The sequence below is a fragment of the Apteryx rowi genome, unplaced genomic scaffold (genome assembly GCF_003343035.1).
Source record: "Apteryx rowi isolate R43461 unplaced genomic scaffold, aptRow1 scaffold_7, whole genome shotgun sequence".
In the NCBI taxonomy this organism is placed as follows: Eukaryota; Metazoa; Chordata; class Aves; order Apterygiformes; family Apterygidae; genus Apteryx; species Apteryx rowi.
Window position 1 is genome coordinate 6,676,052 of NW_020450982.1, and position 27,748 is coordinate 6,703,799.

A 27,748-nucleotide genomic window follows, 5' to 3' on the forward strand; every position below is an offset into this window, starting at 1 on the left:
CACAAATCTCACAAGATTTCTCCTCCTCGCTCGGCTCGGAGCAGCGCATTATTTTAAGATGACTGGCTGCAGAATGAACAACTCTGAGGTCGCAAACCTTATTTCACAGCTAAACCGATCCAGTCCTCGCAAGCGGGCGGCAGCTACCGCCGGCATCTGCAGCCACCTAAGCTCGCCTCTCCCGCCCCGGGGATGACGTGATCCCTCTCTAAAGGAGGCGAGAGGAGGGACAGAACTGCATCCTGCCGGCTCCGGGGAGCGCCGCTCACCGCCTTCCCATCCCACCGGCCTGCGCCTCGCTCAGGCTTGCGGGTGAGCGGCACGGCCGCGTCCCCGCGTGCGGGAGGTGGCTCCCAGCCTGCCACCTCTGGGAGAGCGGCTCCCTTCCCTGCCGCGTGCAGACTGCAGCACCGTGTTTGCACGAGCACAAAACAAACTTCAGAGGAGTTCCCTGCGAGGGATAATAGCAGCGCCTGGGCTGGTAATTGAAAATTATTTATTCATGACCAGATAAGAGTCAGTCACATTTTCTGCCAAATTTACCCATAATGTTTATGCCCCATTTTCAAGCTCTGTAAATTTTATGCTGAAGCCGATGCACTGTGGCACTAAAGCAGATAAGAGATGTTTTCTTCTGGCAGTGCTTTCTTCTCATTAACTTAAGAAGCACAGTAATGTCCTGAACAGCCATTTATTGCGGCTTTACTGAGTGGTTGCTGGCCCTCCCTTTCGATGCCCTGTGCGCGAGAGCAGCCGGGCACCCCTCTTCAGCTGGAGGGCTGTGCTCTGCTCCCGGCCCTGCTCGCCAACTCCAGATGGCTTCACTGCCAGCGAGATGGCCGAGCGGGGCAGGACGGGGCTGCCAGGCCCCTCTTCTCTCAGATCCCTTCATGACCAGCCCATCTTTATACCCCTGCCTGGAGACACGAAGTGCACAGGCAGATCACAGCCCAGAGCTGCCCGCTTGGTGCTCTGAGCAGGGAGAGAACAAGCCAAGGCGCTGCTCCAGGAGATGTCCCTCCACCCCGGCTCTGCTTGGGCTCTTGGGGATTGCCCACGGTGGGAGAAATTCTGCTTTAACGTCACTCTCGTGCAATACACCCCGGCTGGGACGCACCATGCTCAGAGCTCTGGGAAAGCTAATCTACAATGTGTGTTTCTGAACTGCCACCAAATGATTCTGAAACTGATTGTAAAGCTTTGAAGGCAGCTAAATTGCACAATCCAGCCATTTCTATCCTTTATGTGCCTCTCGCTTTGTGAAAACATGAAAAAGGGAGGATGATTTGGACCATCAAGCCAGCTGAAATTGCAGACCATAAAAGCCGATGCTCTTTAAAGATTTTTTTCCCCCTGCAGCTCAGGAACCCTTTAAAGCACTGTCACCCCCACAGGGCTGCAAAGCTGCTGCTGGTCCTGGTCGGCTTATCTACACACAGCAATGCTAAGGGGGACTTGTGGAGCTCACTCAGGAAGGAGGCAGAGCCTGCCCTGTGCTGGGCACCTCGCCACACAGCCCTGCCGCTCAGCCCCAGGCTCCGCAGCCAGAGACGTGCTCTGTGCTGCCCCAAAGCCCTCGTGCAAGGGGCCTCACAGGTAAGGTCACCAGCAGTAACGCTGAGACGTGTCCATGCCTGGAGCAGTGCTGTCCCATGGCATCCCATGGACATGAGCAGGCAGTGACACTGCAGGGATCCAAGGGGATCATGTGGTTGCATTAGATGAGGCTTGAAGGCTGCAGAGTGGAGTAAGCTGTAAAACAGGGGCTCGTGCCGAAAGCCAGCAGCAATGGAAAGTGACTGGAACTTTTCTCAGTCCCAGAAATGTGTGCTTCTAAGTGAGCTCTCAGTACCCATCACCAAAGGGGAACGAGGACAGGGAGAGCAGGCAGGTTGCTGTGGAGGATGCTGCAGAAGCCAACAAAAAACAGAGAAAATGCAAAGAAAAGACAGAAGTGATCTCCTGTGTGTCCAAATCCCAGCTCCCTACTGTGGCCCTGCTGTAAATGGGTACCATGAGGCACCTTCAGGCCAAGCAATCCCATCGTGGCTCTCCAGGGAAGAGCCCTCGCTCTCCTCCCTCTACAGAAGTCCCACGGTCCACGTGGGGCTGGTGTGGCTCAGGAGCAGCTGGGCCTCCACCAGGAGCCTGCCTTTCCAGCAGTGACCTCCACCAGCGCCTGAGAAAACAGCCCCTTTCTCATTAGTGCTGGCCGTGGGCCAAAGGATGGGCAGGTAGCGAGCCAGGGAACAAACGCAGGGGCCGGGTTCGGCCGGCCCAGCCTACAGCCCCTGGGCAGCACGCTTGGGCAGGCTGCCTGCCTCTGCCCGCAAGAGGGATTCATGGGGCCCATCCCGCTGCTGAAAGCCCGGCCCAGGGCTGGCCACACGCACTGTGCTTGGGACAGAAACCAGTATCGCAGAAGGTAATTAAGGGATGGCATGACAGGGAGCGTGCTGGGGGGAGATAATGCACAGCTCAGCAGCATGGATGTGTCAATCAAAGACAAGCGCCTGTGGGGTCGAAGGGAACCCGTTATCTCAGAGAAACACRCACCTTGGAGCACCTTCCTACAGCTGAGCAGCCCAGAAGGTAAGTGAGTCAGGACTCTGGGCACAGATTTACTTGGCAACCAAAAAGGGCTTTTCCTCATACTTTAGATGAACGTTTCACCACCGAAATATGAAAGAGCAAAATCTCCATACAACCCCTTGCTGCAGAGCAGCCGATCAGCAGCTTCTGATGCTGCCGGTTCGGCCCCTRCGCCTAGCCCTGAGCCGCAGGTGGGTCAGGCTTATGTACCTCCCTGTTTGTGCTGGGGTGGGCGATCGCAGCTGTTTTGGGAGAGCAGGCAGGGCTGTGCGGCCAGGAAGCAGAGCGCAAAGCCGGGGCTAGATCCCCAGAGACGGCTCCCCTCCGGGGAGCACTGGTTTTCTCCTGCGGGCAGCAGGGCATTTGTAGAGCTAGGCAAGCCCATGAACAAAGGCTATTTTTGTACATGCAGGAAAGGCAGATCTGTTTTGCCACAGTGATCTGTTGCTCCAGCTGCTTCCTCCCAGCCAGTGTGGGCTGGGACACCCCTGCAAACGTTCCAGTGCTAAGGCTTTGAAATGGAGGGAGAGCATGCGGGCAAAAGTTTCAGCTAAACCCAAACTTGACAGTTTCTGCTTCCAGAGAACGAGCTTATTGGGCTAAAAATAACCAGTGCTTCACAGCTTGAGCACACAGCCCCTTCTCCTGTGGTTGGCATGGCAACGCTAAAATATTCTGCAAGCACAAACGCTCACTGCTAAAATTTTACTTTTAGGAACAAACCCAATCACGAGAGACAGAAGCTGCCTCCTGCTTGGGCAGGCTTTGCCCAAGGGTGCATCAGGGCGCTTGAGCATTTCRGTCACAGCTTACAAACTGTGAGTACTCAAGCTTCAGGGGCCAAGTAGGGACCTCTGTCACCAGACCCCACAAGCACCATCTACAGCGAGGGCTCCTGCTTCCTCCTCTCCACCCCACGCTGTCCCCACGGTCTGCAGGCAGCTTTGCACTTATTACATCAGAATATCTAATCTTGGCAGAATGAACTGATCGTTTATACATGTTGTCATTGGACAAGGCACAAATTATTCTTGTTATTGCAACGAGACTCTGTCAGCCATTCCCCTGCATTGCCAGGGACGCCAGGGCCCTGTCAAGCTGCAGGATGCTGCTGATACCACTTACCCATAGCAGCTCTCAGCTTCTGGGACGCAGCCCCTGGGCTTTCAGGGACTGTCAACAACTCCCCACTTCAGAGCTTCCCTCTCTCCCTCTGGAGCGAATGTTGCAGGCAGAAAAAAGGATGGGTGTACATGCATGCATGCAGGCAAGGCAGAGGCTACAGAGTAGCACAGCAACAGGAGGTTTTGCCACCCTTCTGCCCCCAAAAGAGATGCTCACAAGGCACTTGTTGCAGGGTGGTGGCTGGGCTGCCTGAGGAATGTCTGCAGCCCTCAGTGGTGCCTGCAGCAGTGGCCTCCCCAAGGGACCTGCATCTCTCTGGGTTTGAGCCGATTCACTTTACACTGTGATGTGTCCCCATCCCTCTGTCCTGCTCCTACCATCAGCTCCAGAAAAGAGAGGAAGCACACACTGTACCCTGGATTTCTCCTCCAGCCTGGTCATCATGACTATGGTTGCTGTCCTCTGTTCCCACACCATCCTCCAGAAGTCACTGAGGGTTTCCGGCAGCGGTCCCTGCGTAGCGATGTAGGCATTCTGCTTCCGATACCCGTCAATGTAATTGGCATTGATGTAATCACTCCCCGGTACCCCTGCGGAGAAAGAAGGCGAAGCGTTACTCCGGGGGCAGCACGCAGCACCGCACCCACCCTGCTGCTGGGCCATGGGGGCCGGGGAAGAGGCTGGCATGTTCACAGGCTCTTAAGAAGTCTGTGGTACAGGGTGATGCCAGAATCTCTCCCAGGGACCCTGCACAGTGCAGGGACGGCGCCTGAACAAAGAAGGGCCCTTTGTAACCAGCACATTCAAGGAACAATCAGGCAGCATAAAAGCCGAGACAGCTGCCACCCGCACACAAACGGAAGTTCACAGGCGGGAATATTAAGGAGCTCATTTGGCCCCAAGCAACTGATTGAAGTAATTGTCTTAAATTCACCAGCTATTTGTTATGGTCCTCCAGCACCTTTTAAAAATGCTGTTGCTTTTCATGCGTCCATCTGTGAGCAGAGGATGTTCAGCAAAGAATGTCCTCCCACCCTTCCTGCGGGGCAAAGTAACCTATGGGGAGCCTGAAACCTTCCTCCCACCATCACCAAAACCCTCCTCGGTGTAAGGCTTCCCTCTGTTGCCTGCTGGCAGAGGCAGCTCCAGCTCCCATCCTGCCTGCACCACCTTATAAGAAAGGACTTTCTTTTAAAGGCCTTTAAAATGCAAACACACAGTTACTTAAATAAATGCAGCAAAATGCTGGCCTGAGGCTGAGTTTCCAAACTCTGCTCAGCATGGGCTGCTCGGGCTGCTCAGGGCCCAGCTGCAGGGATGAAAAGCAGCAGGAAGTCTCCTCATCTCCCAAGGAGAGAACATCTGCATTTCATTAGAGGAAGGAAAGAGAGTTGAGGGTCTCCCCCCTCACCCTTTTGTCCCGGGGAATATTCGACAGGTCCCAGCAGCCTCCAGCCGGAACAAAGYGCTGGCGGCTCTGGGGGAGGCTGCACCAGCTGGAGTGCAGCGCCTGGCTCCCCTGGCATGAGCGTGAGGCATCTGGCAGGGTGCTTTGGGAACGGTTCCCGGGAAGACACAGACACTACTTACAGCAACTCAGTCACGCTGGAGGACAGGGATTCCCCCAYGTGCTCACCCCACAGCTGTCTGCTGGGGTTTGCCCACGACCAGCCATGCCATGCCTTCACAAAGCTGCTGCTGCCAGCAGGCCCTGCTGCGAGGTACCAGCCAGATCCCCTCCTCCTCCCCCAGAGGATGAGCGGTGCATTAGCATTAGAAAAGACACTTAATCCCAAGAAAAAGGGCATCATGACTGCAGGACCGCTTGTATGCAAAGCCAAGCCCTAGTCTTTTCCCCCAAGCAGGGGTGCATTCAATTAGCTGCAACTTCCTCACACTGCCCAGGAGCGGCTCTGTGCTGGCACTGGAGAGGGGCTACTTATAAAATAGGAAGGAATGGGTGCCTGTGTGAGCCTGGCCTCCCAAAGCTGCACTCCAGCTCCCTCCCAGGGGACTACAAAGCAGGCACTACAAGCAGGCACTAGTCCAGATCCCAGAGCCTGCAGCCCTCTTTGCAAGTGTGGAGCCACGGGGGTCAGTGCTGTGAACACCAGGGCCCCCCCCATCCTGCACTCCTCTGGGCACCTGGGGGCAAACACCAACCAGTGCTGGGGAAGATGCTGGCTCTGCAGCCAGGCTGGGACAGAGAGGAGCAGGGTGAACAGGCCCCCAACCTGCTCTTTAGGACCTCTCAGCGGAGGGCCCAGCTGGGGAGAGCAGAGCTGGGGAAGGCAGCTGAAGTCATGCAGGGGACCGGCAGCAAGGGGAAGGGCTCCCGGGGGCCAGGGAAGGGGCTGCCTCGGACACCCCGGCTGGCACTAGCAGCAGCAGCTCTGCAAAGCCCTCCTGAAGCTTTTCTGTTGCCAACCAGAAACACACATTTGCCAAAGCTGATGCCTAGATGTGTTTCTTGGTGTTTTCCCCTATTTAGTGGAAAATAGGGAAAGATGTGGTCTTCTGCCACTGTCAGGTTCAGCCATTTCCTGGGGTGGAGGTACCACATATGCACCCCACTCCTACATCATGCAGGAATGCCTCTTTGTAGCAGTTGGAAGGGCACATGCCTGTCCTGATGTGTACAGAAGTATCCTTGCCCAGCTGTCCTTCATGCCACCCAGAGATGACGGTGTGCCCACCTTGGAGTCCTCTCTTACCGTCGATGGAGGTCAGGATGACACGTGAGTGGTCATACGCGATCACGTTTGCATAGCGGTTTTTTGGTTTATTCACTTCCAGGTTGGAGTTCTCCCAGGTGAACTGCTGCCCTGGATCTATGGACTGTGGAGAGAGGGAGGGAAGGAGGCAGGAGTGGTTATGGCACAGCAGGACACTGCAGGACACGTCATTTCAGCAAGGGCATCTGCATTCCCACATCCCCCTCCCCCAGCCAGATGCAGCTTCCTTGGGTGTCCTCAGCAGCTGTGTCAAGCTAGACCACACTAAAGCCCAGTTCCCACACAGGAGTGGGACCTGTCTCCCTGTGACCTGTAGGCCAAAGCAGCCCCTCACTGGGGCAGCCAGCTGCAGATGCAGTTCTACCTCCGCTCTCACTCTGTACTCATCTTTCCCTCTGGAGCTACCCGCCAGCAGAAATTTGGTCGCATGCCAAGACTCCACGGGGACCTGACTGTGCAGTTCTTGACCTAGCGGTTTTATTAGTTGTTGAACTGCAGTCTCCTGAAATATAGCAAGCCCTGGGTGTCTTGTGCCCCAGGAGCTTTGGGTATTAGTGTCCTGTAAGAGAGCCTATGAGCTTCTGCTGGGGAACAGTCATGAAAATTGATAGGTTACTATCTGCTGCTCCAGCTACTTATGCAATGTAAACATCTCTCGTCTGAGTTAATAGAGTGACAAAGAACTATAAACCCGGAGAAGAGACGTGGTTATAAATCTTGACCTAAGGCCCTCATGCTATGCAATGGCCTGAAAAGCATACATCATGATCCGCCTGCAGCGCTAGCCTTGCGCAGCCGGTAATTCCTCCCACGGGCCATGTGCCTGGTGGCCTGCCCAGCACAGCTGTGCCAATCTCTGTGCATCCAGCCCTGCTCTCCTCCACACAGCCCCTTCCCAAAGCCTTTCCGGTCRTCTTTGTTGGTGTACAAAACAAGGGGAAAAAGGACCATCCCCAAAGCATTCCTCTGAGATGGGATGGCCTCTTTGGCTCAGAGATGTGTGTGTGTGAGAGAGATCGAAGAGGTACCTAGATAAAACAGCTGCCGCAGGCAGGGACTTGCTCTACACATGCAGCCCTGGGCAGGCCCAGGCCAGGCAGCTACTGCCAGGGATCAGTCATCCCACGAACACCCTCCCGACATTTCCAACACAGCCAAAGCCTTCTTAAAATCATGCTCTGACTCAGGGTCCCTGAAGCTTCGCTGGCCCACAGGCAAAAGTACTGTATTGAGCAAACAGGCCAGGCCAGAGGAAGCACCGCACATCATTCTCTCTGCAGGCACCAGCGTTCATCTCGCTTGGTGCAGAGCCATGTCAGAAGGTTTCTCAGGCAATAAAACACCCGTGAGTCAGCCTGCTCTGGCTCAGCCATGGGCACCAGGCTGAGCTGGGCAGCACAGCCCCATCAGCCGCCCACCGTCCATGCACAGGGGGACACCTGTCGCTGGCCCCTGTCCTCTCCCACGCTGTCAGGGAGACACTTTCCAACGCCYGGCAGTGGGTTGTGGCACCCAGCTCGGATGCGGAGCACCGGCACCGCCTGAGTCCCTGCAGCAGCACCACAGGTCTGGCTGCACGTGCAGGGCTCGGGCYGGGCGGCAGCGGCCCGTCCCCGCACAGCCCACGTTGCTGGCTGCCTGCAGGCAGAGAGGCCAGCGCTGACGGAAAYGCACAGGAGGATGTGACATCACAGCGATGCTAATAGGTAGTTTGGGAAATGTAGGATGTAAATAGACATTTCCCTCAGAAAACCTATAATTTTCTATTATCAGAGTAATAAGCAGGCAGCAGCAGCACTCGGAGGCGCTGCGACAGGGTGGGTGGGAGCGGTGAATGCCAGAAACGCTCCTGGCTGGAAACCCACTGGCTGGGCTACCATGGCCCCTGCACGCTCCTCTGCCCACGCACGGAGGTGTCCTGGGGCAGCTCACGGCTCTCCGGGACACTTTGTTTTATTCAGATTTGCACAGTAGGGCATTCACTGAATCAACTTTTTAGATGCTGATCTACCTTGGCTGTGGACTGTGTGGCAGGGACAACGACCACCCACCTCACRGCAGGGCTTGCCAGCTGAACTGGAGAAGGGCAACAGAAATGACCAAAGGCATGAAAAAGTCTTTATAAGAGGAACAAAAYGTGTAAGGATGTTTCTGAGAGGGGATTTGACACTGGGGCTAGTCAATCTTGAGTGGCCCAGAGAAAACCCATGTGGAAGGGGTGTTTACTGTTTCTCGYGAGACTATTACTAGAGACAGCAAAYGAAAGTTTCCCATGGGAGGTCCAAAGCAAACAAAGGAGCCACTTCCTGGAAAAACATGTAATAAAGCAGTGGAAGTCCTTGCCTCATAACAGCATGGATGCAGGAGGTCTGTGCGGGTTCAGCAACAAGACAAACTAATGGGGTAAATCCATCAAGGCCTGCTAAAGACAAAAATAATGCTTCTTTCTCAATAAGGTGGCCTAAGCCCGCACAGATAGCCAATGCGGGGAGCCAGCTAGCTGGCTGTGGAGCTGAGGCTGGCCCTGAAGRTGCAAGCCAGCTTCTTCTTACTGCTGAGGAGCACCACAATGAAGCACCAACTCTGCTTGCACCCAACGCCTGCTCAGCGCCAGGTGCAGGTGGATGCCAGCATCCTCCCTCCGCTGCAGAGGCAGTGATTGCTCAGGACTGACACTCAATCTATGCTGCAAATCACAGCCAAAAGGCTGCAGGGCTCCCCAGGCACGTTGCACAGTAAGTCAGTGTCCTGCCACAGCAGTGAAAGGGCTATTTCCTGGGGGACACGAGGCTGCAAAGAGCCCCCCGAACTGAGGAGCAGCATCAAGGTGTTGCCATTAGGGTTAATTGCTTTGATGTGAAATGACGATGTGCAGAAATGGTCTAATCATCAGCAGCCTCTTAAGAGGGCAAACAGGTGAGAAAGTCAGAAGTAATACAGCACCTGAGTGCAAAGAGGCTCTAACTAAATACTCCTGCAAATTAGTGACTCATTTAGAAGTAAAATGATTTAATTTAAACTCTGGTGATGAATTAATGTACACCTGTTCCCCCCTTTAAGGCAAACAAATGAGTAAATAAATGGGAGGATGATAGGCTGCTTGGAAAGCAGTTGAAGCCCATTACATGGAGTGGTTACTGGCAAGTCTTGTCCCATCTCCGTAGGATGCTCTGCCACCCAGCCTACAGCAGCGCTGCCTTGTTCCCTCCCTTGCTCCACAACTGCCGCGTACTGGGAGTCTCCCCTTGCTCCTCTCTGGGACTCAAGGGAACCACCACTCCATCCCAAAACTTCATGAGAGTAACACTTTCAACTCATCCTTCCTACAAAGCAGAAGGGCTCGGAAATGGGAGACAAAGGAGCCAGGAACAAAACTAAAAGCACCAAAACTTCTGGGTTTGCTTTGCTTTACAGTGACAGGAGAGATGCTGTAAGACAGCAAGTGCAAATCGAGTAAAAGCCCAATTAGTAAAACTCCTCCTTCCCAGCATGGAAGTGCAAGGTGCAATCTCTCCCCAGCAGCTTAGGGATCCCTGCCGCTACTGCCATCAACATAAAGACAGAGCCAGACCACTGAAAAGGGACTGGAAAAGGCTGTTTGGTAAACTCCAGAGCACTTCACAAATGCCTTGGAAACACCCCTAGGTGTCAGTTTGCTTCGTGGACACTTGCTGTCCCCCTCTCCCTCAGTGCAGCTCCAAAGACCCCTGGGGCAGAGTCCCCGCAGCTCGCAGGCACAGACAGCTGGGCAGAGCCGCGGCTCGGCCGGCCTCGGCAGCYGGGTAGCCTGGGGGTGGCCCCGCGCCACTCAGCAGCCCCAGCTGCTGCCCAAAGGCACGGCAAGGGGAAGGTGCACRGGCCATTAGTGCTTCTCAGCCTCCCGTGACATCAGCCATATTAGCACAGGCATTGACCGCTGTCAATCTGCGCTACGTCTCAAACAAGGACATAATGCGCTCCTGAATCAATCGCTGGCAGCGCTTTGGCCTTATTATTCTTATTACTGGAACRTGAGTGCTGCATGCCTGCCACACAACTTCCCGACTAGCCCATTAAACCCAGAGTACACGGCTCCCCAGATGCTATCCGGACCCCCCGGTGCAGCACCGCCGGGCTCACCTGGCCCTGGGGTCCCCGGCACCTCTTGCTGCCCGGCAGCTCCCTCCTGTCTGAGCACGCCCGGCCGAGCAGGGGCAGGTTGCTCCTTGCCAGGGCTGCACGCGCGGGAGATGCGATGTCCCCGGTGGGTTTAGGGGAAACGCAAGCRGACAGGGCATTAGGCAGGCCAGCACTGCTTCCCTCCAGCTGCGTGCAAAACTGCGGGGAGGGGGATGCAGCCTCTGGGGATGCACAGCTGCACTGGGAAGCAGGAGCACACTCAGATGTGCAGCTTAAAGAACAGCGAGGCTACGTGCAGGGAAGCAGCCCAGAGATCACCTTGCCCTGGGAGGAGCAGAAACCCACGTGTGCTCAGCTGCCCACTGGGGCGAGGTGCAGCAGGCACCCGTGAGGGCAGAGGTGCCCTGCCTGGCACCCGGGCACCTCCGTCCCGCTCTGCTCCCAGGGGCCAGCAGTTGGAGGAATGTGCCTGTGGGACAAGGCACTAGGGGCAACAGCCACAGGTTGCACATTGGGTGGTTCAGGTTGGACACAGGAAAAAAATTCTGCCCTGGGAAGGTGGTGCAGGATCCAGCCCAGAAATGGCAGCAGCCACGAGCTAGCAGGAACCAGCCCTGGTTGGACCCAGTCTGTGCTAATGGGAACAGAGGGGACAGCAGCACTCGGCTGGATGGATCCCACGGGCAGAGTGCGAGACACGGCACGTGTGTGCACGCTGCTTCAAATGAGCGCAGGCGCCCCTCGGCCAAGGGCAGGATCCTGCCCCACGTCAGCAGGCTGCAGCGTGGGAAGGTGGCCCACAGGAGGAGCTCCGACACCGCCTCAGCACCCGCCACACAGCACAGATAAATAATTAAGGGGCTCAGCCTCCCCTCTACTTATTTAATTCCATTAATCCCACACTGTAAATTCACTGTGGCTCTCACTGTACACTAAAAATGAAATACTTTCCTGGTGCGGCCAGGCCAGGAGCAGTTGCCAGGCCCTTGCACTCTGCTCCCGCCCGCTCTGCTGCACGCTCGGGAAAGCGTGGTCAGCTTGCGCTGTGCCAGCTCCTGCCTGCCCCACGCCAGAGAGGCCGGGAGYAGAGGCAGCCCTGCCCGCAGCCAGCTCCGCTCCCAGCCCCGGCAGTTCAACCTCCCCCGTCCTGCCAGGGGGACCCAGGGGTCCCGCTGGGATTGCAAGTTCCTGCTGCCAGCCTCGGGAGCCTGCTCACGCCGCAGCCGCCACACTGCTTGCTCCGCGCTGGCTTTGTCGCACCGGCTGCTCGGCCAGGCGGGCTGGCATGCAGGTGTGAGCAATATTATTTGTTCTCTGACCTGCGGGAATGGAGGCCAGACTGCTCYGAGAAATCTCTGCCACCCTCTCTGCTCCTTTCCGAGGCGCCSGAGGAGGTGCTGACAGGTCTTGTTTTCTGTAACCTGTGTCTAGGTTACCGCGCTGTCGCTAACACAGCCATGACAAGCGCCAGACTGATGGCTCTGGGCAGCTGGCTTCACTGGTTAAAGTGCTGTTAAATATTTGCTTTCCGTCTGGGGTGCCTACCGCTCCTGGGACGCGAGCCATCTATAAACAGCCCTGCGCCCCACTGAGACGTTAGGCTGCCAGGCTGCTGTGCGAAAACACTTAAAATGCAGCTCTTCCAAAGCATAACCAAACAGCAAACGGGCCTTGGGGGTTCTGTGCTATCTTCCCCTCTTCCTTTGGCGCTCCCTGCTCAGCTGTGCCGTGCGCCTGGGCAGGCAGCACTGTCGTGCCTTGAGCACTAGAGGGAAACAGGGTCGGGACCTCTGACTGCTGAAGTGCTGGGTCACCCCCTAGCTCTGCACAGGTGCTGGGCTCACGTGGTCCCAGGGGCATCGCTGGGACTGCACGATCGCACAGTGACTGCAACTGCACAGGAGGGAGCTGCGGTTCCTCGCCCTGCTCCGTGCGGGAAGCACCCACTGGTGCAGGCTGTGCCGCACAGCACCCTCCCTCCCACCTCCGCCGTTTTCGCACCCACTCTGCAAATTCCCTTACTCAGCCACCCTGCAGCTCCCCCAAAGGGAGCTGTGTCCTGCCAGACCTGCACATATGGGGACCAGGATGAGCCCGGACCCATCTCACCAGAAGCCCTGCAAAGGAAGCTGGCATTCTGTGTAAACCCAGTCCAGCCTTCTTCTCTGTGCTATCTCAAATGGGAGATGACTGTACTGGTCCCCACACACCAACAAGGGACAGCCATTTCTGCTTTGGGGCCCATCCTAGTGTCAAGCACTGTCATTTTCAGTAATTTCAAGCTGGTGAGGAGTCACACGCAGCAGAATCCAGTGGAAAAAAATTACATGCAACAATCAGCTACTTAACAGCTGCTTCAACATGAAAAGTACAACTGATTGGTGCTCTCGACCAGCCATGATATTCTAAAGAAAGAGAAATGAGAAAAGAATGGCTCATGAAAACAGCTAAGAGAATTTACTTAATGCCCATTTTTCTGAAACAGTTCCCCAGCCCGGTATTGTGTTGCAGGCTCCAAATGGCGCAGGCCTAGTGCAAGGATGGGAGTGCACAGACGCGATCCTGCTGCATCCCCACCGCACAGCAGAGGCAGAATCTGCCTGTAGCACAGCTGACAGCCTTGCTTTACATTTCAGCTGGACTGGTAACAAAAAGCCCAAGGCAGATAGATACGGCTGCATACCTTGGYGCCACACTTGCAGGACATACATGAACACACGGATAACTGCAAGGGAAGCATATTATTCCTCTAAACATTTCCTGAGCTGCAATATAATGCTGTAGCTGGTGAAAGCTCAGCTCTTCCCTGGTCTTGACAGCAGTATGGGGAGGGACAGCAAAGCCCTCCGCTTGGCATCTTTAACCAGGAGCTCAGTGCCTTCCTTAGAAATACACAGCACACCCTTTGAACTAGCTGGAATTCGTCCCTTACCTTCTCAACACAGAGATCTGCTTTCCCTTTCCCGGCATATATAATCTTACCTCGTGGGTACATGTTCTGATCTCATCTCATAAATCAGTGTGGGCATGCTGCAGGAAGGGGAGGCCACAGGCACAGATAACAATTCAAACAGAAGTGATAACACATGCAAAGGACACTTCCCCAATTTATTCCCTCTTTAATACTAGTGGGGGTTTTATTTACAAGTCCCCTGCAGCTCAAGTGGGTCCTGCATGTAAGCACAGGAAAACATAATATCCTGTCACTGCAGCTCTAATGGCTGCAGAGGAACTTTACCCAACTTTACAAGCTTTCAACCTAGTCATCCAGCCTGGAGAGCGGTGAGAAAGGAAACGTGGCCCTTGTGCAAGTGCCCTTGTGCAAGTCAGTGCCCTTCCCCACATTCACCCCCCTTGGCAAGTCGTCCTCAGGGGAGAACGGGAATTGGAGGGGTAGGGCTCGAAACGGCGCAGTGCAGGATGGGGGGTACTACACGCATGGCGCACACCCGTGTGCGTGAGCGAAGACAGGATGCTGGCGGTGCTCACAGTATAGCCAGGGGCTCCGCTAAAAATGAGGAGGAAGCGTGCTTAAGCAGCAGAGGGGAGTTTGCAGCTCAGGACTGCAGGCCTGTGACTGTGAGCCAGGGCAGCAGGATATTAGCAGAGCTATCGTGTGTTTTCTGGCAGCCAACACATTGAATTGCAGAGGCTAATGCCAGTGTAGTCCAGCAGCGTGCAAGGCGGAGAGTAGCTGGGGAGAGCAGGAAAGAAAACACGAATGTGCGCTTGCCCGCAGGGGTGGACAGCCAAGAGAGAGGAGCAGCAACGCTCTGAGCTTGAATGGGGAGGGAACCGAAGGAGCAGGGGGTGCCGTGTGCAGGACCGAAATCCCTCAGCCAGCCCGCACGGAGGGCAGCCCTCGCGGAGCAAGCAGGACAAACTAAACAGCCACAACCCAGGCGGGTAGACACAGGCTCCCATTCATTCCCAAGACCGTAACCATGGTGGGAGCATGGCGGGCTGGAGCGCGATCAGCTGCAAGGCCTTTTCTCCTGTACAAACCATGCGTCGACTGCTTAAGGCAAGTTCCCACCGCTCTGGGCCTGGCAGGGAGAGCTGGCAGGCGCCCAGGCCTGGCTTGGGGCCCGGTCAGGCGATGCTCGTGCGGAGGAGGCATTGCTCAGCTTTCCAGCCCGCTCTGCTGGGGGTCCGAGCACAACCCCGGCCAGCATTGCTCTGCATCCTCCTGCCCGGCGCGCTYTCACGCTCACCTCGTACTCCTGGGAGAACTTCAGCCCATCGTTGGCCTTCAGCCTGTCGATGTTGTCGGCGAGGTCGGTCACAGGGATGGGGGGGTGATCGCGCATGCCTGCCAGGGGAGACAAGGAGGGAAGAGGGAGGGGGGAGGGAAACGGTTACAGCTCTGCACGCCCGGGGAAGGCTCGACAACAGCATGTGCATGGCAAACCCAAAAGGTGGGTGCAAGGCGGACACGTRTGACTACGTGAAGCGCTGGGCAGGATGGATGGGAAGTCGGCGAGATCACATGGCATGCTGCACGCACTCTCAGAGCACACGGTTCGGTGAAACAAAAAGAAAGGTGATGTGCGAATGTGCATGACCGGGTGAGCATGCTCGGACAGTACAGCAACCGGGCACACAGCAGGCCACACGTGGGCAGGGGCTCAGGGAAGCCCCGACAGAAATGGGCCGAGGAGATGCTGTCAATGTGCTTGCCGGGGCTCCCACACAGGCTGAAGTTGAACGCATTGATTCTCCTAGCRCTCTCTCCCCCAGGGGCTGAGGCCGATCCTCTGACTTATCCCTAACAACTACATTAGCCAAAAAGAAACTCTCTGAGACCTGTGCCAAGGAAGTTTCTGTGGCAGATGCAGATAGGCGGGCACTGCGCCCCTGTCTCCTGTGGGGGCTGCAGAAAGACAGGAAGGTCCCAGGGAGGAACGGTTGCTCCCCAGGTTGGAGATCACCTGACGTTCCCAGAACTAAGGAACAGATGTGCCCACAGCTGCGTAACTCAGCACTTCTCAGCAGTGCTTAGGAGAAAGAGCCATCTCTGGGGTCCAAAAACCCAGCTCCGCGGGGCTGGCTAGCACAAGCCACCATGCGTAGTGATGTGCCCAACATCAGCTCCTGGGAGAGCTGGTGGGAGCTGGGATGCAGCTCAAGCCRCGGCAGAAGCCCTGCCCTGTCTAACATGGGATGCACGGTCAGGCCTCGCCAGGAGGCTCATCCTGGGCACAGCAGGAGCCCTGCCCCGGCACAGGGCCCAGAGGAGGGGATCCCCCAGATCCCGCACGGGGACACAGTACTGTGAGAAGGCGCATGCAAGACCAGGAGGGAGCCCTGCTGGGATGTGAGCCCTGGGATTCAGGGCTCAAATGTCGCAACCCCTTTCCCTGAAGCCGTGATGGCGAATTGGCAGGAACGTGCCTGTGAAACAACTCATCCAAAGTCTGGCTCATCCAGAGCCCCAGGCTCGTGACTCCATCGGCTGTTCTGTGGGTTTCCCAGAAACCCTATGTGGGTAATAATGATTATTAATAGGCTGAAGCTGTTGATTCACACCCAGGGAGACAGGCTGGAGCATGGCCAGGAGCTTCTCAATTGCTCAGGAGCAATTGAGAGCAATTGAACACTGCCACAGATGGCAGTGATGGGCCGCTGAGGTGATGGAGCAGTCCCCAGGCTGGGTATGTGCATTTAACGCAGCAGTGACAAGTCATTAGGTGATAACATGGAAGTGTCACTGCACATTACACCGCAGCCGCTGCACAGCAGGGCGCCTAACACCTCTGCCAAAAGCACCTGCCATCGCTGCATAAAGGCCAGACCGGATCCAACACACACCTCGTCCTTCTACCACTTGACAGTACAGAGCTATCCACTGACTGCTTGAGAGCACAGGGACAGACGGGGCAGGAAAGATCCCTTTTCTGCCTTGTGCTGGAATCTTCCTGCTAATGATCCTCTGTTTGCCACCTCATCCACCAGGCTCCCAGGGGTGGCTGAGCAGGCCCACGGAGATCTCTGCACACTTTGCTCATCAGTGCCAGAGAGGCTGTAGTTCAGGAGCAGCCTTTGCAATGCAGAGCTGTTACTGATGAGCAATTAAACTGGAGAGCAGTGCGGGGCCAAGGCAGAAGCGTGGGGCTGGAAGAAGGAAAAGGCTGGAACACAACCACAGTATGTGATTTATTTGACTACCAATGTGGTCATTTATGAAGCACTAAGAGCCATGGACCGCAGCAGAGCTGCAGACATGCATCTCTACTGAGAAATGCAAGAGCCTCCCTCCAAAATTCAGTTTTGCTCATCAAGGGAGCATTGCAGCACCAAAGGAGCTGCAAGAGCAGAAGGGGAGGAGAGGGAGAAAGAGGCAGTTGATAACCCAATATGGTGACCCTGGAACAGCAGCCACAAACAGTGCGGGTCAAGACAGAAGGGAGCTGTGTGCCCTACCAGGACTTCCACACGCTTTTCCTCTGGCAAGAGGAGAGTGAGCTCCCCACCAGGCTGGGAGGGCTCAGAGGTCTCAGGAACACTGCAGGACTGCAGACTGCAAAGCTCTTGGCTCTGCCCTGGGGTCRAAAGCATTTATCCTACGTACTTCCCCCATTCCTGTATGCACACACACAGACCCCTTGTACATAGAGAAGCCAGGAGGACACACTTTTATGGTTGTTTGAGAATGAACCTGAAGCTCACAGTACAAAGAAGAGTCCTCATACTACTCCATCCRAGACCAGCATCCCCTCTCCCGAACCTGCAGAGGTGACCCAGCCTCTGTGGGAAGCTGGTCTGCCTGAGGTAGGAGGAGTGTTCAACCACCGGGTCACAGAGCACCCTTCAATTTGTCCAGTAGGGCTTTTAGCTGGCCCCCGCTCCAGGACAGCCAAGGTTATCTGCCCCCACGCTGGGCCAGCTGCAGGCCTGCGCCACAGCGGGGCCTGGCATGCAGCTGCGCGGGAGGCAGGAGGCTGCAGAGCAGGCCAAGGGCTGCAGCAGGAGCCTCCTGGCAGCCCGGCACCCAGCTGGTTTCCTTTAGCCCTGTGCTGCCGTGAACTGCTGTCGTGCCRTGCAAACAGTACCCCAGCTTGGCCTGTGTGGGGCCCACACATCATGTCAGAAAGCGAAATCACTGCCGTTCTAGACTGCTGTGAGTGAGGGTGACCTTCATGACATCGAAACAAAAATTACAGAGACGAGAGAGAAAGGGAGAGAGAAAGAAAAAGCAAAAGTGTCAAAGATAAATACAGGAGTTAAAACTAACTTGAAATATTCGGGCAACTGGGGACACTGGAACCTGCAAAGAAAAGAAACGGGGCAAGAACAGAAATCCCATTAGCCTTTAGTCATCATCGTAGAGGTTCAGAAATGGAAAGACAAAGAGATGAAGATGCAAAGGAAGGCACCATCTGCCGCAGCACCGGGAGCCTCCCTCCTGCACAGGACTGGCTGCCTGGCTCCAGGGTCCGCTCTGCAGCTGGCCGTTACGCAGCGGGCTTTCAGCTCTGGCCAGCGCGTTCCCCTGATGCTGACAAACAAGCGGAGATGCAGCCACGAGCAGGGGAGCGAATGAATCGTCCTTCGCTTCTGACACCATGAGCTAATGCTGCTCGCTGTTACCCGCAGCCCCTGCCCGAATGGAAGCCAGCAAGGGCGCACGGGTGGCAGGTACCGGGGAAACTCGCGCTGCTTCGTGGCTGGGAAGACTGTGCCCAGCCCCAACAACCTCTGCTTAGTGCCCTAGAGCCTCCGGCTTGCAGCGCACGAGCAGAGCTGCGTGCATGAGCCTCGCTTCCTGGCGTACGCGGACGCTGCCCAGCTGCTGGTCCTCTCAGCGGCTTGGCAAAGCGGTACGTCAGTACCGAGAGGCTGACAGTGGGGAAATGACCCCTCTCTGAAGTAAGAACCACAAACATGAGAAAGCTTAATAACACTAACCCAACTAATAACGCACTAAACAAGGTTTCCCTGCTCGGCGCACTCCAGCAGGGAGACCAGCTACCTAATCGTGCAGGGCTGGTGGCCAGCAGCTCTTGTCCATGTGCCCATGCAGCACCACTTTGGCCGGGTGACAGGAGCAGCAGCATGGGTGCTCTGGCCCACAGGGTTGGGTGGCTTCAGTGCCTCCTCGTTAATCAGTACGAGCTCGTCAGGAGCCGGACACGACACCTGCTTCAGACTTGCAGAGCCTCACTAGTGGGGTGTGTGTGTGTGTGTGTGTGTGTGCGCGCATGTGTGGGGGCAGCGAGAGGGGACACGTCAGCCAGCAGTGCTAACAAGCTCAGCAGCAGAGCGTCCGAGGGGACTGTAGCTGTTGCGGGTGAACTGGGCTCTTTGGTTTGCTTGGATGTCTCCAGAGAGCTCTGCAAACTTATCGAATTAGCCAGTGTCTTTGGCTTATCCTATGACACAGAAGGGAAACGAAAATGTCCTGGACTTTCCTCCTCTCCGACCACAGCTGCTGAGCCTCAGCTCTAGCGAGGGATGCCCTCACTGCAAGCGCCCCAGGCGCCTGTCAGAGAGTAGTGCAGGTGTGTGCCTGACCCGTCACACTCCTCCGCGCACTGTGACCGACAGCATACAGCAAGGACRGCTCTTGTGTTGCTGGGCAGTGGGACAGGCCACAGGCTGGAGCAGCCCTGTTCAAAACCTCTCTCCTCCTCAAGGAGCTGCAGGCTGTTGCTGGCCGTGCATGACCCCCTCAGCTAATGCTGCTCCCAGTGATCTGCTTGTTCAGATGCTCCTCCAGCGCATGCTCCTCCCTTGCTCCCCACAGCATTTTCCTCCCATGCTGCAATCTCATGCCGGCTCGTTTTGCGCCCTGTTGATGTGCCAGGCGTGCTGACAACTGCCAGGTTGTTGCTGCATCCCACCCATGAGATCCGGTGCGTAGACCTGCGGAGGTCCTGCCTGGAAGATGCCCTCACTAGGGGTGCCCTGGCAGCTGCTCTGGCACTGATGGAGATGTGCCAGTGCAGCCCACCCCAGAGCAGCCAGGACTGAGCCAAACAGCTGYGAACTCTAACAGGAAAGTCTCTTCCCACCCTCCTGCCCAGACACAACGGGTTTACATCAGAAAACAGCCCCTTCAAAACTCTCCTTTTAGACGAAAGCTCTTAGATGAATGAGCAGCAGGAGGAARAGGAAAGTAGGTTACAGTCCAGGAGGAGCTGCAAGTCAGAAGAGAGCTGTAAAGTGCCTCATTTACTGCTGAACTGCCCCCACCATCACAAAAGCCCAAGCGTTCCTCCACTTAATCTAGGACTTGTGGCTCTCTGAAAGGCTCCCAACGAGCCCAGGCGAGCCGGTCTCTGATCACTACCATGACAGGCGCTGTGCTTTCAGCGCCATCAGAGACTATGGACTTGAAGCAGCAGCACGAGACCTTTCTGCAGCGGCTGCACACCCGCAGCACCACAGGGCAGCGCGGGCATGACCGAGATGCTCGGCAGCGAGCAGTTGCGTGCAGAAAGCAAGGGCCGTTACCAAACCATCATCCTCTGCACTGAGACCACCGCAACCAGCTGCCTCTTTCACAGGGCCCAGCACCGACGGGGGAGCAGCGCAGGCTGCTCTCCCTCCCCACCTGGCTGAGCAGAACCAGGCAGGCTGCACACTGAAGATCCCRGGACTATGCTGTCCTGGGGGATACCCTGGGTGCCAGAGGCTCCCTGCGCCTCCCTGATCTCTCTGGGCGCAGCCCYTGCGGACTGCACTCAGCGCTGAGCCCGGCGCGGGCCCTGGCCGCGGCAGCGCAGCGCCCGGCAGCAGTCGAGGTGTGTGTCCCTAAGCTTTCCCGTGTGGACGCTGCTCCCGGCTCGCGCTGCAGTTGCACCCTCGCGGGGGTCCGCGTGCGTGCCCTAACAGTGTCAGGGGAGAAGGGCTCGCAGATCAGAGCCTCGACCTAAGCCCCCAGCCGCGCCGTCGTGACTGAGAAAGCACCGAGCTGCTGCRGGAGAGGAGGACTGTGACTCCCGCTGGCAAGGGGGCCTGGCGATGGGGACCCGCCAAGGGGACCAGGGTAGCTGCTCCCTACCTGGAGTCTGGTAATTGAGCCGCCGCATCTCGACCGGGTCGGAGGAGTGGGCCAGGAGCGAGTCCTTCAGGCCGATGGAGTGCTCGTCCTTGGAGGAGGGCGAGTGCGCCCTTTTCCTGGGGACAGAGGGGACAAGGCAGCCGGTGAGTCCCAGCAAGGCCCCGTGGCAGCTCGCGTGCACCCAGACCCATTGCGGCAGCCTGCGCTGGCAGCATCCCCAACAGCAGGATCGGGGAGCTGTGGGACTGGCCACGGCGGAGGCCTCCCCTGCGTCCCAGACACCCAGCTCCATCACACAGCGCCCAGGACGCTGGGCAAGTCGCATCCTCTTCAGTCCCTCCGATTTCCCATCTATGAAACAGGAAGGATCATACTGAAGTGATGACAGAGGTTTGATTAGTGAGACGCTTGGAAATGTKATATTCTGCATAATATTTATTTGAGAAAAAGCAGACAGACACAAGAACTTATTTCCTCTTACTCTTTCTAGGAACTATTTCCTGCAGTGGAAGGATATAATCAAAATTTTTTTCAAGTATTAAAAATATTTAAATATAGAAAGCCATAATATAATAGTGTAAAGGCTCTTCAGGGTGTGTTTTATTGGGCCATTAATACATGTCTTGAATGGTTGAAGGCACCCAAGGCGTGTATTAATGGAACAATAAAATACACTGTTGTCTCTTCATGCTATATTTATGCCTACAGCAATGCCACCACCTCAGGCTCTTGCTGGAATTTCACAGGCAAGGCAGGGACAGATCCAATCAAAAAGTGGACAAGAGAATATTAAGGAAATCTAATACTGCAAAAAGGGTTTCTAGTGATTCTCTAAGTCCCACTTCTTGCTCCACATTACAAATATGCTGCATTTTCCCATGTAGTACAACGGGGGTGGTGGGCAGGAGCAGAAGAGGGGGCGCACTTGCTATCTTTTGCAGGATGTGATTCCAGAACCATCTTGCAAGGAGCAGAGCAGGGGCACCCTCCTCCTTGAGCCTGCGCTGATCCTCATGCTTTGCCAAGGTGCTGAGCATGCGGCAATACTCAGAGACTTTGTCTTTGGGCTACAGCCCCAAATGGGTTTTGCCTGGTGGTGAAACCCTCTGTTGACCTGACATTTTCTGTAAGAGAGGGAGCTGCGTCTCTGCTAGTTTGCACAAATTTTCATGTGTTTACCATCCTGCAAATCGCAACAGTCAATCTCTGCTTTCTGCTCTGTTGTGAGGCATTTCAAAGCATCCTGAAGAGTTGCTGTGTTCTGCACAGAAGCAGCCACGTTTCAGGATCGTGGGTGACCCTAAGCCACACACAACCAGAAACACTGCGCAGGCACAGGGCATTATCACTACCACAGGGGGCTGTGCACACTGTTGCTGGCACYGATGCTAAGAAATTAAGTGAAATTTAGTGCATAAATCACAGCGAATRAAACCTGTGTTCCCTCTGAGGCTCAGACTGCGAGCAAGCTCTGTCTGCAGCCAGTGGAGTATCAAACACTGGAGCCGATCAATGGGGAGGACCAGCTTGTGAGTCTTATGCTACTCTGAGTCATCTAACTGTCTCAGAAGCCTTCTAGCTGCCTGGACTGAGACAAAAGAGCTCAAGGACTCAGAGCACTGATAGAAAGAAAGAAAAATAAATGGCAAACAAATAAAGCACTGTTCCTCCCCTCAGGAGTGTGGCAGGATGTGCCATGCGCTACTGTGTGCCAGTCCCTCAGCCCTGGAGCAAGGTGGTCCAGCTTTCCCAGGGAAGGGGCACAGCAGATAATTAATGTTTGTCTCTCACATTAGCCTCGTCAGGGTCACTGTTAAACAAACCCAGACCCTCCTGATCCCAAACTACTACTGCTCTTCAGGATCAATTCATTCCCATTGTAGATGTGAAGTTGTGAATATGCTGCACAATTATCTCTGGAAGAAAATCCCCCCAAAGAGAAGCYGGGCAGCAAAAAGGTGTAGGATAATACAGCATCACTCTGAGCATGCAGGCGGTGCTGGAAGTATCAAGTGGATATGCTGTTGCCGCATGGACTAAGATGCAGCAGGGACATAAAAGTCAGGTGCCAAGCACAGTGGGCCGGTGCTACTTCCTCCTGCTCAACCCACACAAGTCTCTGYGACAAAGCAAAGCTAAGCCAAGCTGGGCACAGCATCTGAGGGAGCCAGGTACAGACAGACTGGGGAAGATGGGGATGAGGCCATTTTCTCTCCTTAGAGCCAAGCAAACACAGTGTTTCTTACAGTTGCCTGGTATTCTCTTAAAAGTTCCTTACTACAGACTGATGGCACCCGCATTCTTGACTAAACAGCTCACAGTCTGAAGTGACTGAGAATACAAAGAAACACCTATAACTCCTGGTGCTTTCATTTCTGGATTTTTAATTTAATTGCAAAAGCAATCTGGAACGTCTTTATGTTGGAACTGTCTCCTTAAGAGCTGTGAGAGCCTGACAATTAATAGGAGGCTGATGCCTTTGAGGAAACAAAGTCTTTGTAAACTCACAGGGTTGGCATRCCCTACACCCCCAAAAACAAAGATGCCCCTTGCTAGCTTAAGCCTTGATTTTTAAAAAGGGAAATAAGACTTGTAATTTTAGCAAAAGAAGATAAAATGGATTCCTACCTTTCTTGTTTACTAGATCCAGAGAAGAGCAGAAAAAGAAGAAAGGAGATGATCACTGACACAGAAAGGCACTGACTGCACATGCACAGCAGAGCTCCATTTAATCAGACAACAAAGCCAGCTCCCTTCCCCGAGCTACAAATACATATGTAAATAGAGAGTCCAGGAGGAGCAGAACCTCAGAGCTGAGCTGATAGAGAATATGACCTAYTGTAATTGAACAGGCTACGAGAACACATGCAAATGCAACCTGCAGCTCGTCGTGAAGACTAACAATAGTTTCACACTACAGTTACAGCTCTAATAGAACTGCTCCCTTAAGCATAAGTGGACGGTTGCTTCAGCAGAGAGCACAGATGGCCTGTCCCATCATGGTGTTGACTCAGTAGTCACGACCGAGAGGTCTCAAGAGGAGAACTCCTACTTGGATTTCAGCCCATCATGCCCCATTCTCACCACCAAGATCATGTTCCCCCAATCAAAATTCTTAGTGGTGGGAGCACCTGCCAGAGATAGAGCAGGAAATTTCAGCAGGGAACTGGTACTGCAGACTTCCCTGGGGCTGCAAATCCAAATGGTGAGACCAGAGAGTGGTCAGACTGCCTTTAGGGACAAAGCAGCTCTCCTCTGTCCAACTGCTCAGCTGGTTTCCAAAATTCACAGCAGCTCTGTATCCTGGGGCTGACATTAATTGTCTTCTGCACATCCACCCCTTCTGCTGTCTTTATAAAGCAGTCTTTTGCCATGCCAGATAGAGACCTTTCTCCTCCCCACAACCACCAAGGGCCGTCCACCAAAACACCACACATCTGAAGGCTGGAAGGAGGGTCTTGAAGGTGCTACCACCTGTAGTGCTCATGCACTAGAGCTCCAACTGCAGCACCCTGGACTGGATCTCACCTTTTGAAGAGGAGTATAGCAATGACAATGATGATGATTAGTATCACAGCCAGGACGGGTCCCATCACCCACAGCATCTCCGGCTCATCCTGCTGCTTTGCAGAAGCCACTTCCATCACAATCTCATCTGAGTAGGGGCTGGCTGCATACCTCTTCTGAAGGGCACAGGCAGGAGAAGGAAGAGAGAAAAACAAATGTCCATTAGGCTAAAGCACCAGACACATCCCCGAACAGCAGAGGTTTCCCCTTGCCTCTGGCTAGCAGGGAATGATCATGCTTCTCAAACCCAGGCAGCACACCAAGGGATCTGCTCTCCTTCGGCAGCAGCAAAGGTCACACTGTGGAAACGGTCTCTTCTGCTGTGAAACATTCCCACTGACAGCAACCTTCTGGCTAGCAGAGCTGGCCCCAGGGTGCCAAAACAGAGCAGCCCTGCTAAGAGCCACTTGCCAGACCTGGATTTACTTGGAGCCAAATCACAAGCTTTCGAATCCCAACCAATTGCACAGTGGGGCTGGCTGATGATTCCTATGTGGTGTGTAATACCTGCTGTGCTGATATCAACACATCTCTCCAGGACAGGGCTATATTAGGAAAACCCCTGCTGGGCTAGGCGGTTTTCTTAAAGGACCAAAATGATAGGAACGTTTTCTTCCCGATGTCTCAGCCCTGATAAACAGACCTTGGAAAGGGGCTCATGCTCACAGATTCCTTTCCAGAGACTTCTGCAATCTGGCAGCACAGTGATTTATAACCTGAAGGGACAGCTTTCTAGCCCCACCAGTAAGACAGGATTAGCAGAGACCCAAACCCTTCCTGCAGGAAATGACATTGCACCTGGCTTGTTACACTGCTGTTGCTAAGGCTTCTGTAGCTGTGCTGTCCCTTCAGAGCTCAGCTTTGCTGGGTCAGAAGGGTTAAATACTGCAAAAAGAAATCCCTTCCCCCTATTAGAGAGGGCCAGAGCTGTATCAGTTCAGTGCCTGTGGCTTTTCAAGCAACACCTGCTGCCCTGCATTAGGGAACTAGAAACACTCCGTTCTTGCCATAGAAAGTTCTGCTCACTGCAGAGAGGTGCCTGTGGGTCTATAAATCGCCTGCTTTAAGGCTGGAGTTTAAACACACACTTCATGTCTGCATGCCTGTGAGGGGAAGAAAGGGAAAAATCAAGCGTGCTGGTGTCCCACAAATGCACATCTTGATCTTCTCTCACAGATGCCCTTGATGCCAGCCAGCTTGGTTTCAAACATGCGTGGAGTACAGAGAGCGCTCTTATCTGCGACATCCTTCTGGCAGCAGGCACAGGTGCAGCAACCTGGCTGCTCTCCTCAGATTTATCAGCGGTCCAAGATGCCACTGGCCAGGGGGGTGTTGCTACTTAGGCCATGAAACCTTTCAGCCCTCTGAGAGTCTGTATCAATGACCCTGACATACTTGTGGGCTCCTGGGTCAGCTTGGCTCMTGGAGAAAGACTGTGTGGGGCCCCTGCAATCCACCAGCCTATTCCTATGCACTCCTTGCTCTAACAACAGGGCAGGGAGGCAGCTACGGCACTGTTTGAGCATGGCAGAGACAGAAAGATGTTACACCAGTGGTGAAAGGGTCGGGCAGAAGACCTGGGGCTCCTCTTCATATGGGCAAATGGTTAYTCAGAGGGGAAGGCACAAAGGCTTTGCCCACGACTGCCCAGAAGGGTCGAGCTGCATTTGGGAGGGGGGAAGGACCCTGCTGATCTGTGCAGCAAGGTAACACATGTTCACCTCAAAAGCTTTTAGCAAGGGGCCACAATTCGTATTTTTGCAGATGCACTCTGGAAATGCCTCCTTCCAAGAGAAGGCAGAAGCACAAGAGATCAGAAAGACTGTTACCTCTATGGCATTTCCAATGGCAAACTGCGAGCTGCCAGGTGCCTCTGCCCTCAGAGGTGGTGTTTAAACCACACTCCCTTTTGCCTTTGAAAAATGGCTATGTTACGCTTGCTTGCTGACACCAGAGAGACAGCAAGAAATTTAAGAGGAGCTGAGTGGAGGAGATGGTGCGCAGCTCTGGACAGATTGCCTCACTCTTTAAATGAAAATGGGGGTGATGCCTTGGGGAATGCAGAGAGGTGGTCGCTAGCAGCAGGGCGTGATAATTCTGCTCGCTGGTGGCTCGCTGGTGGGCTGTGGTGGGTCTGTGTTAGGGAGGGGCTGATGTTAGTCTGGGATCATTTAGTCGAGGTCACCTCTTCTAGACAGGGAATGCCAAGATAGCACATCCTGAGGCCTCTGCCTTGCCTTGTTGTTAATCTGTGACTCTCCTCCCCTCATCAGTGTGCACACCTTGCCACAGAAGCACTCGAGCTGAATGAGTAATGAAGAGTGTGACCAGCCCTAATGAGCCATTACAAGCAAATGAGGCTGAGGAAGGAAACTGCAGCTTGGAAGCTGAGCAAAGGGATCCGTGCATCTCTATTATTTCCAYTATTTACACACTAGCTGCTGTTACTGCCACCACCTCTCCTGCCCTCCCTGTTTATGGCTGGACACTGATGCACAGGTCTCGCTGTGCTGCTCCCTGCTTGTTGCATCAGCTATTGTCTTCCTCCTCACGTGTCCAGGCCCCGCGTGCTTGGTGATACGCTGCCGACAAAGGCATGGCCCATTTCCCTCCAGCGAGGAGAGGCACAGGAGCGAGAACCCCYGTGCCGCAGGCACTTGCACAGCTTTGCCATGCTGGCAACAGACTGCGAYGGGAGACAGATTCGCTTCTCCATACGTCAACTGAAAGGGAGATTCTGGTCAGAGAAGCGACTGTAAAGGCAGGTTTGCAGAAAGAGCATCCTGTTCGCTGCAAAATCTCAGCAACCACTGCACAGGACAGGATTTGGAGGGGCTGTTTTCCACAATCATTTAATTTGAACCAAAGCGGCTTTAGAAAGTACTCCATACCAAGCACGTGTTGAGCTCTGCTCTGGGAACAGCCCAGCAAGCCACAATGAGCTTGTGTAGAACATGTGTGCTAACATTGCCCTCCACTCTCATCTGTTATGTCAAACATACATGCCATTTCCTTCCAAAAACACCATCTATCAAGTCAACTCCCACGGATGCCTCATCTTGCTGACACCAGCTACACAGCCTCGCTCTCTTCTCTTTGAAGAAAACTCAATCATACCAGCTCACAGCAATTTTCACCCTCCCCGCACTGAGCCCACCCCACCTCTGCTAGCAAAGACTATGCCCCCCCCAACAAAAAGTCCTTACTGTGTCTCCATCCTCCAATGAGGCCAGCACAAAGCAGCGATAACTCAGGTCTTGAGACAGGGGCTTGTTGTAGAAACCTTTGTAGTTCTTCTCGTCCCCCAGCGTGAAGGTCTCAGGCAACACATCCACTTGAGCAGCAATGTAGGGCTTGAGCCTGTCTGCTTGGCGCCGCTGGCGCCTGCTCTGACTCCCTTGGCTTATGGCTTCCAGCAGCTGAGGACAGAGAAGGTGCATCACCATCGCTTTGCCCTGTGCATGACACTATCTTATGCTCAGACACGCACAGAGTGCCACCTTAGAGGCTTAAAAATAAGGAAAAGGCAAGCGCGCCCCAGAGCTGCCTCTATCTGTGCTCTGACTTGGAAGGCAACTTTAACGCAGGTCCCCTCCCAGYGCCA

The 27,748-nt window shown here is 54.7% G+C and overlaps 1 protein-coding gene across 1 annotated transcript in view; it reads right to left on the reverse strand.

Annotated features, from left to right (window-relative positions):
• PTPRF (protein tyrosine phosphatase, receptor type F) overlaps positions 1-27,748 on the reverse strand; it is a 300,767-nt gene that overhangs the window by 14,379 nt on the left and 258,640 nt on the right. The window contains exons 22-27 of the mRNA XM_026086910.1: positions 27,351-27,563; positions 24,106-24,260; positions 20,578-20,693; positions 14,786-14,883; positions 6,432-6,555; positions 4,132-4,307 (exon numbers count right to left, since the gene is read on the reverse strand). Of these exons, the coding sequence (XP_025942695.1) occupies positions 4,132-4,307; positions 6,432-6,555; positions 14,786-14,883; positions 20,578-20,693; positions 24,106-24,260; positions 27,351-27,563 (882 nt within the window). The remainder of the gene's footprint in view (positions 1-4,131; positions 4,308-6,431; positions 6,556-14,785; positions 14,884-20,577; positions 20,694-24,105; positions 24,261-27,350; positions 27,564-27,748) is intronic.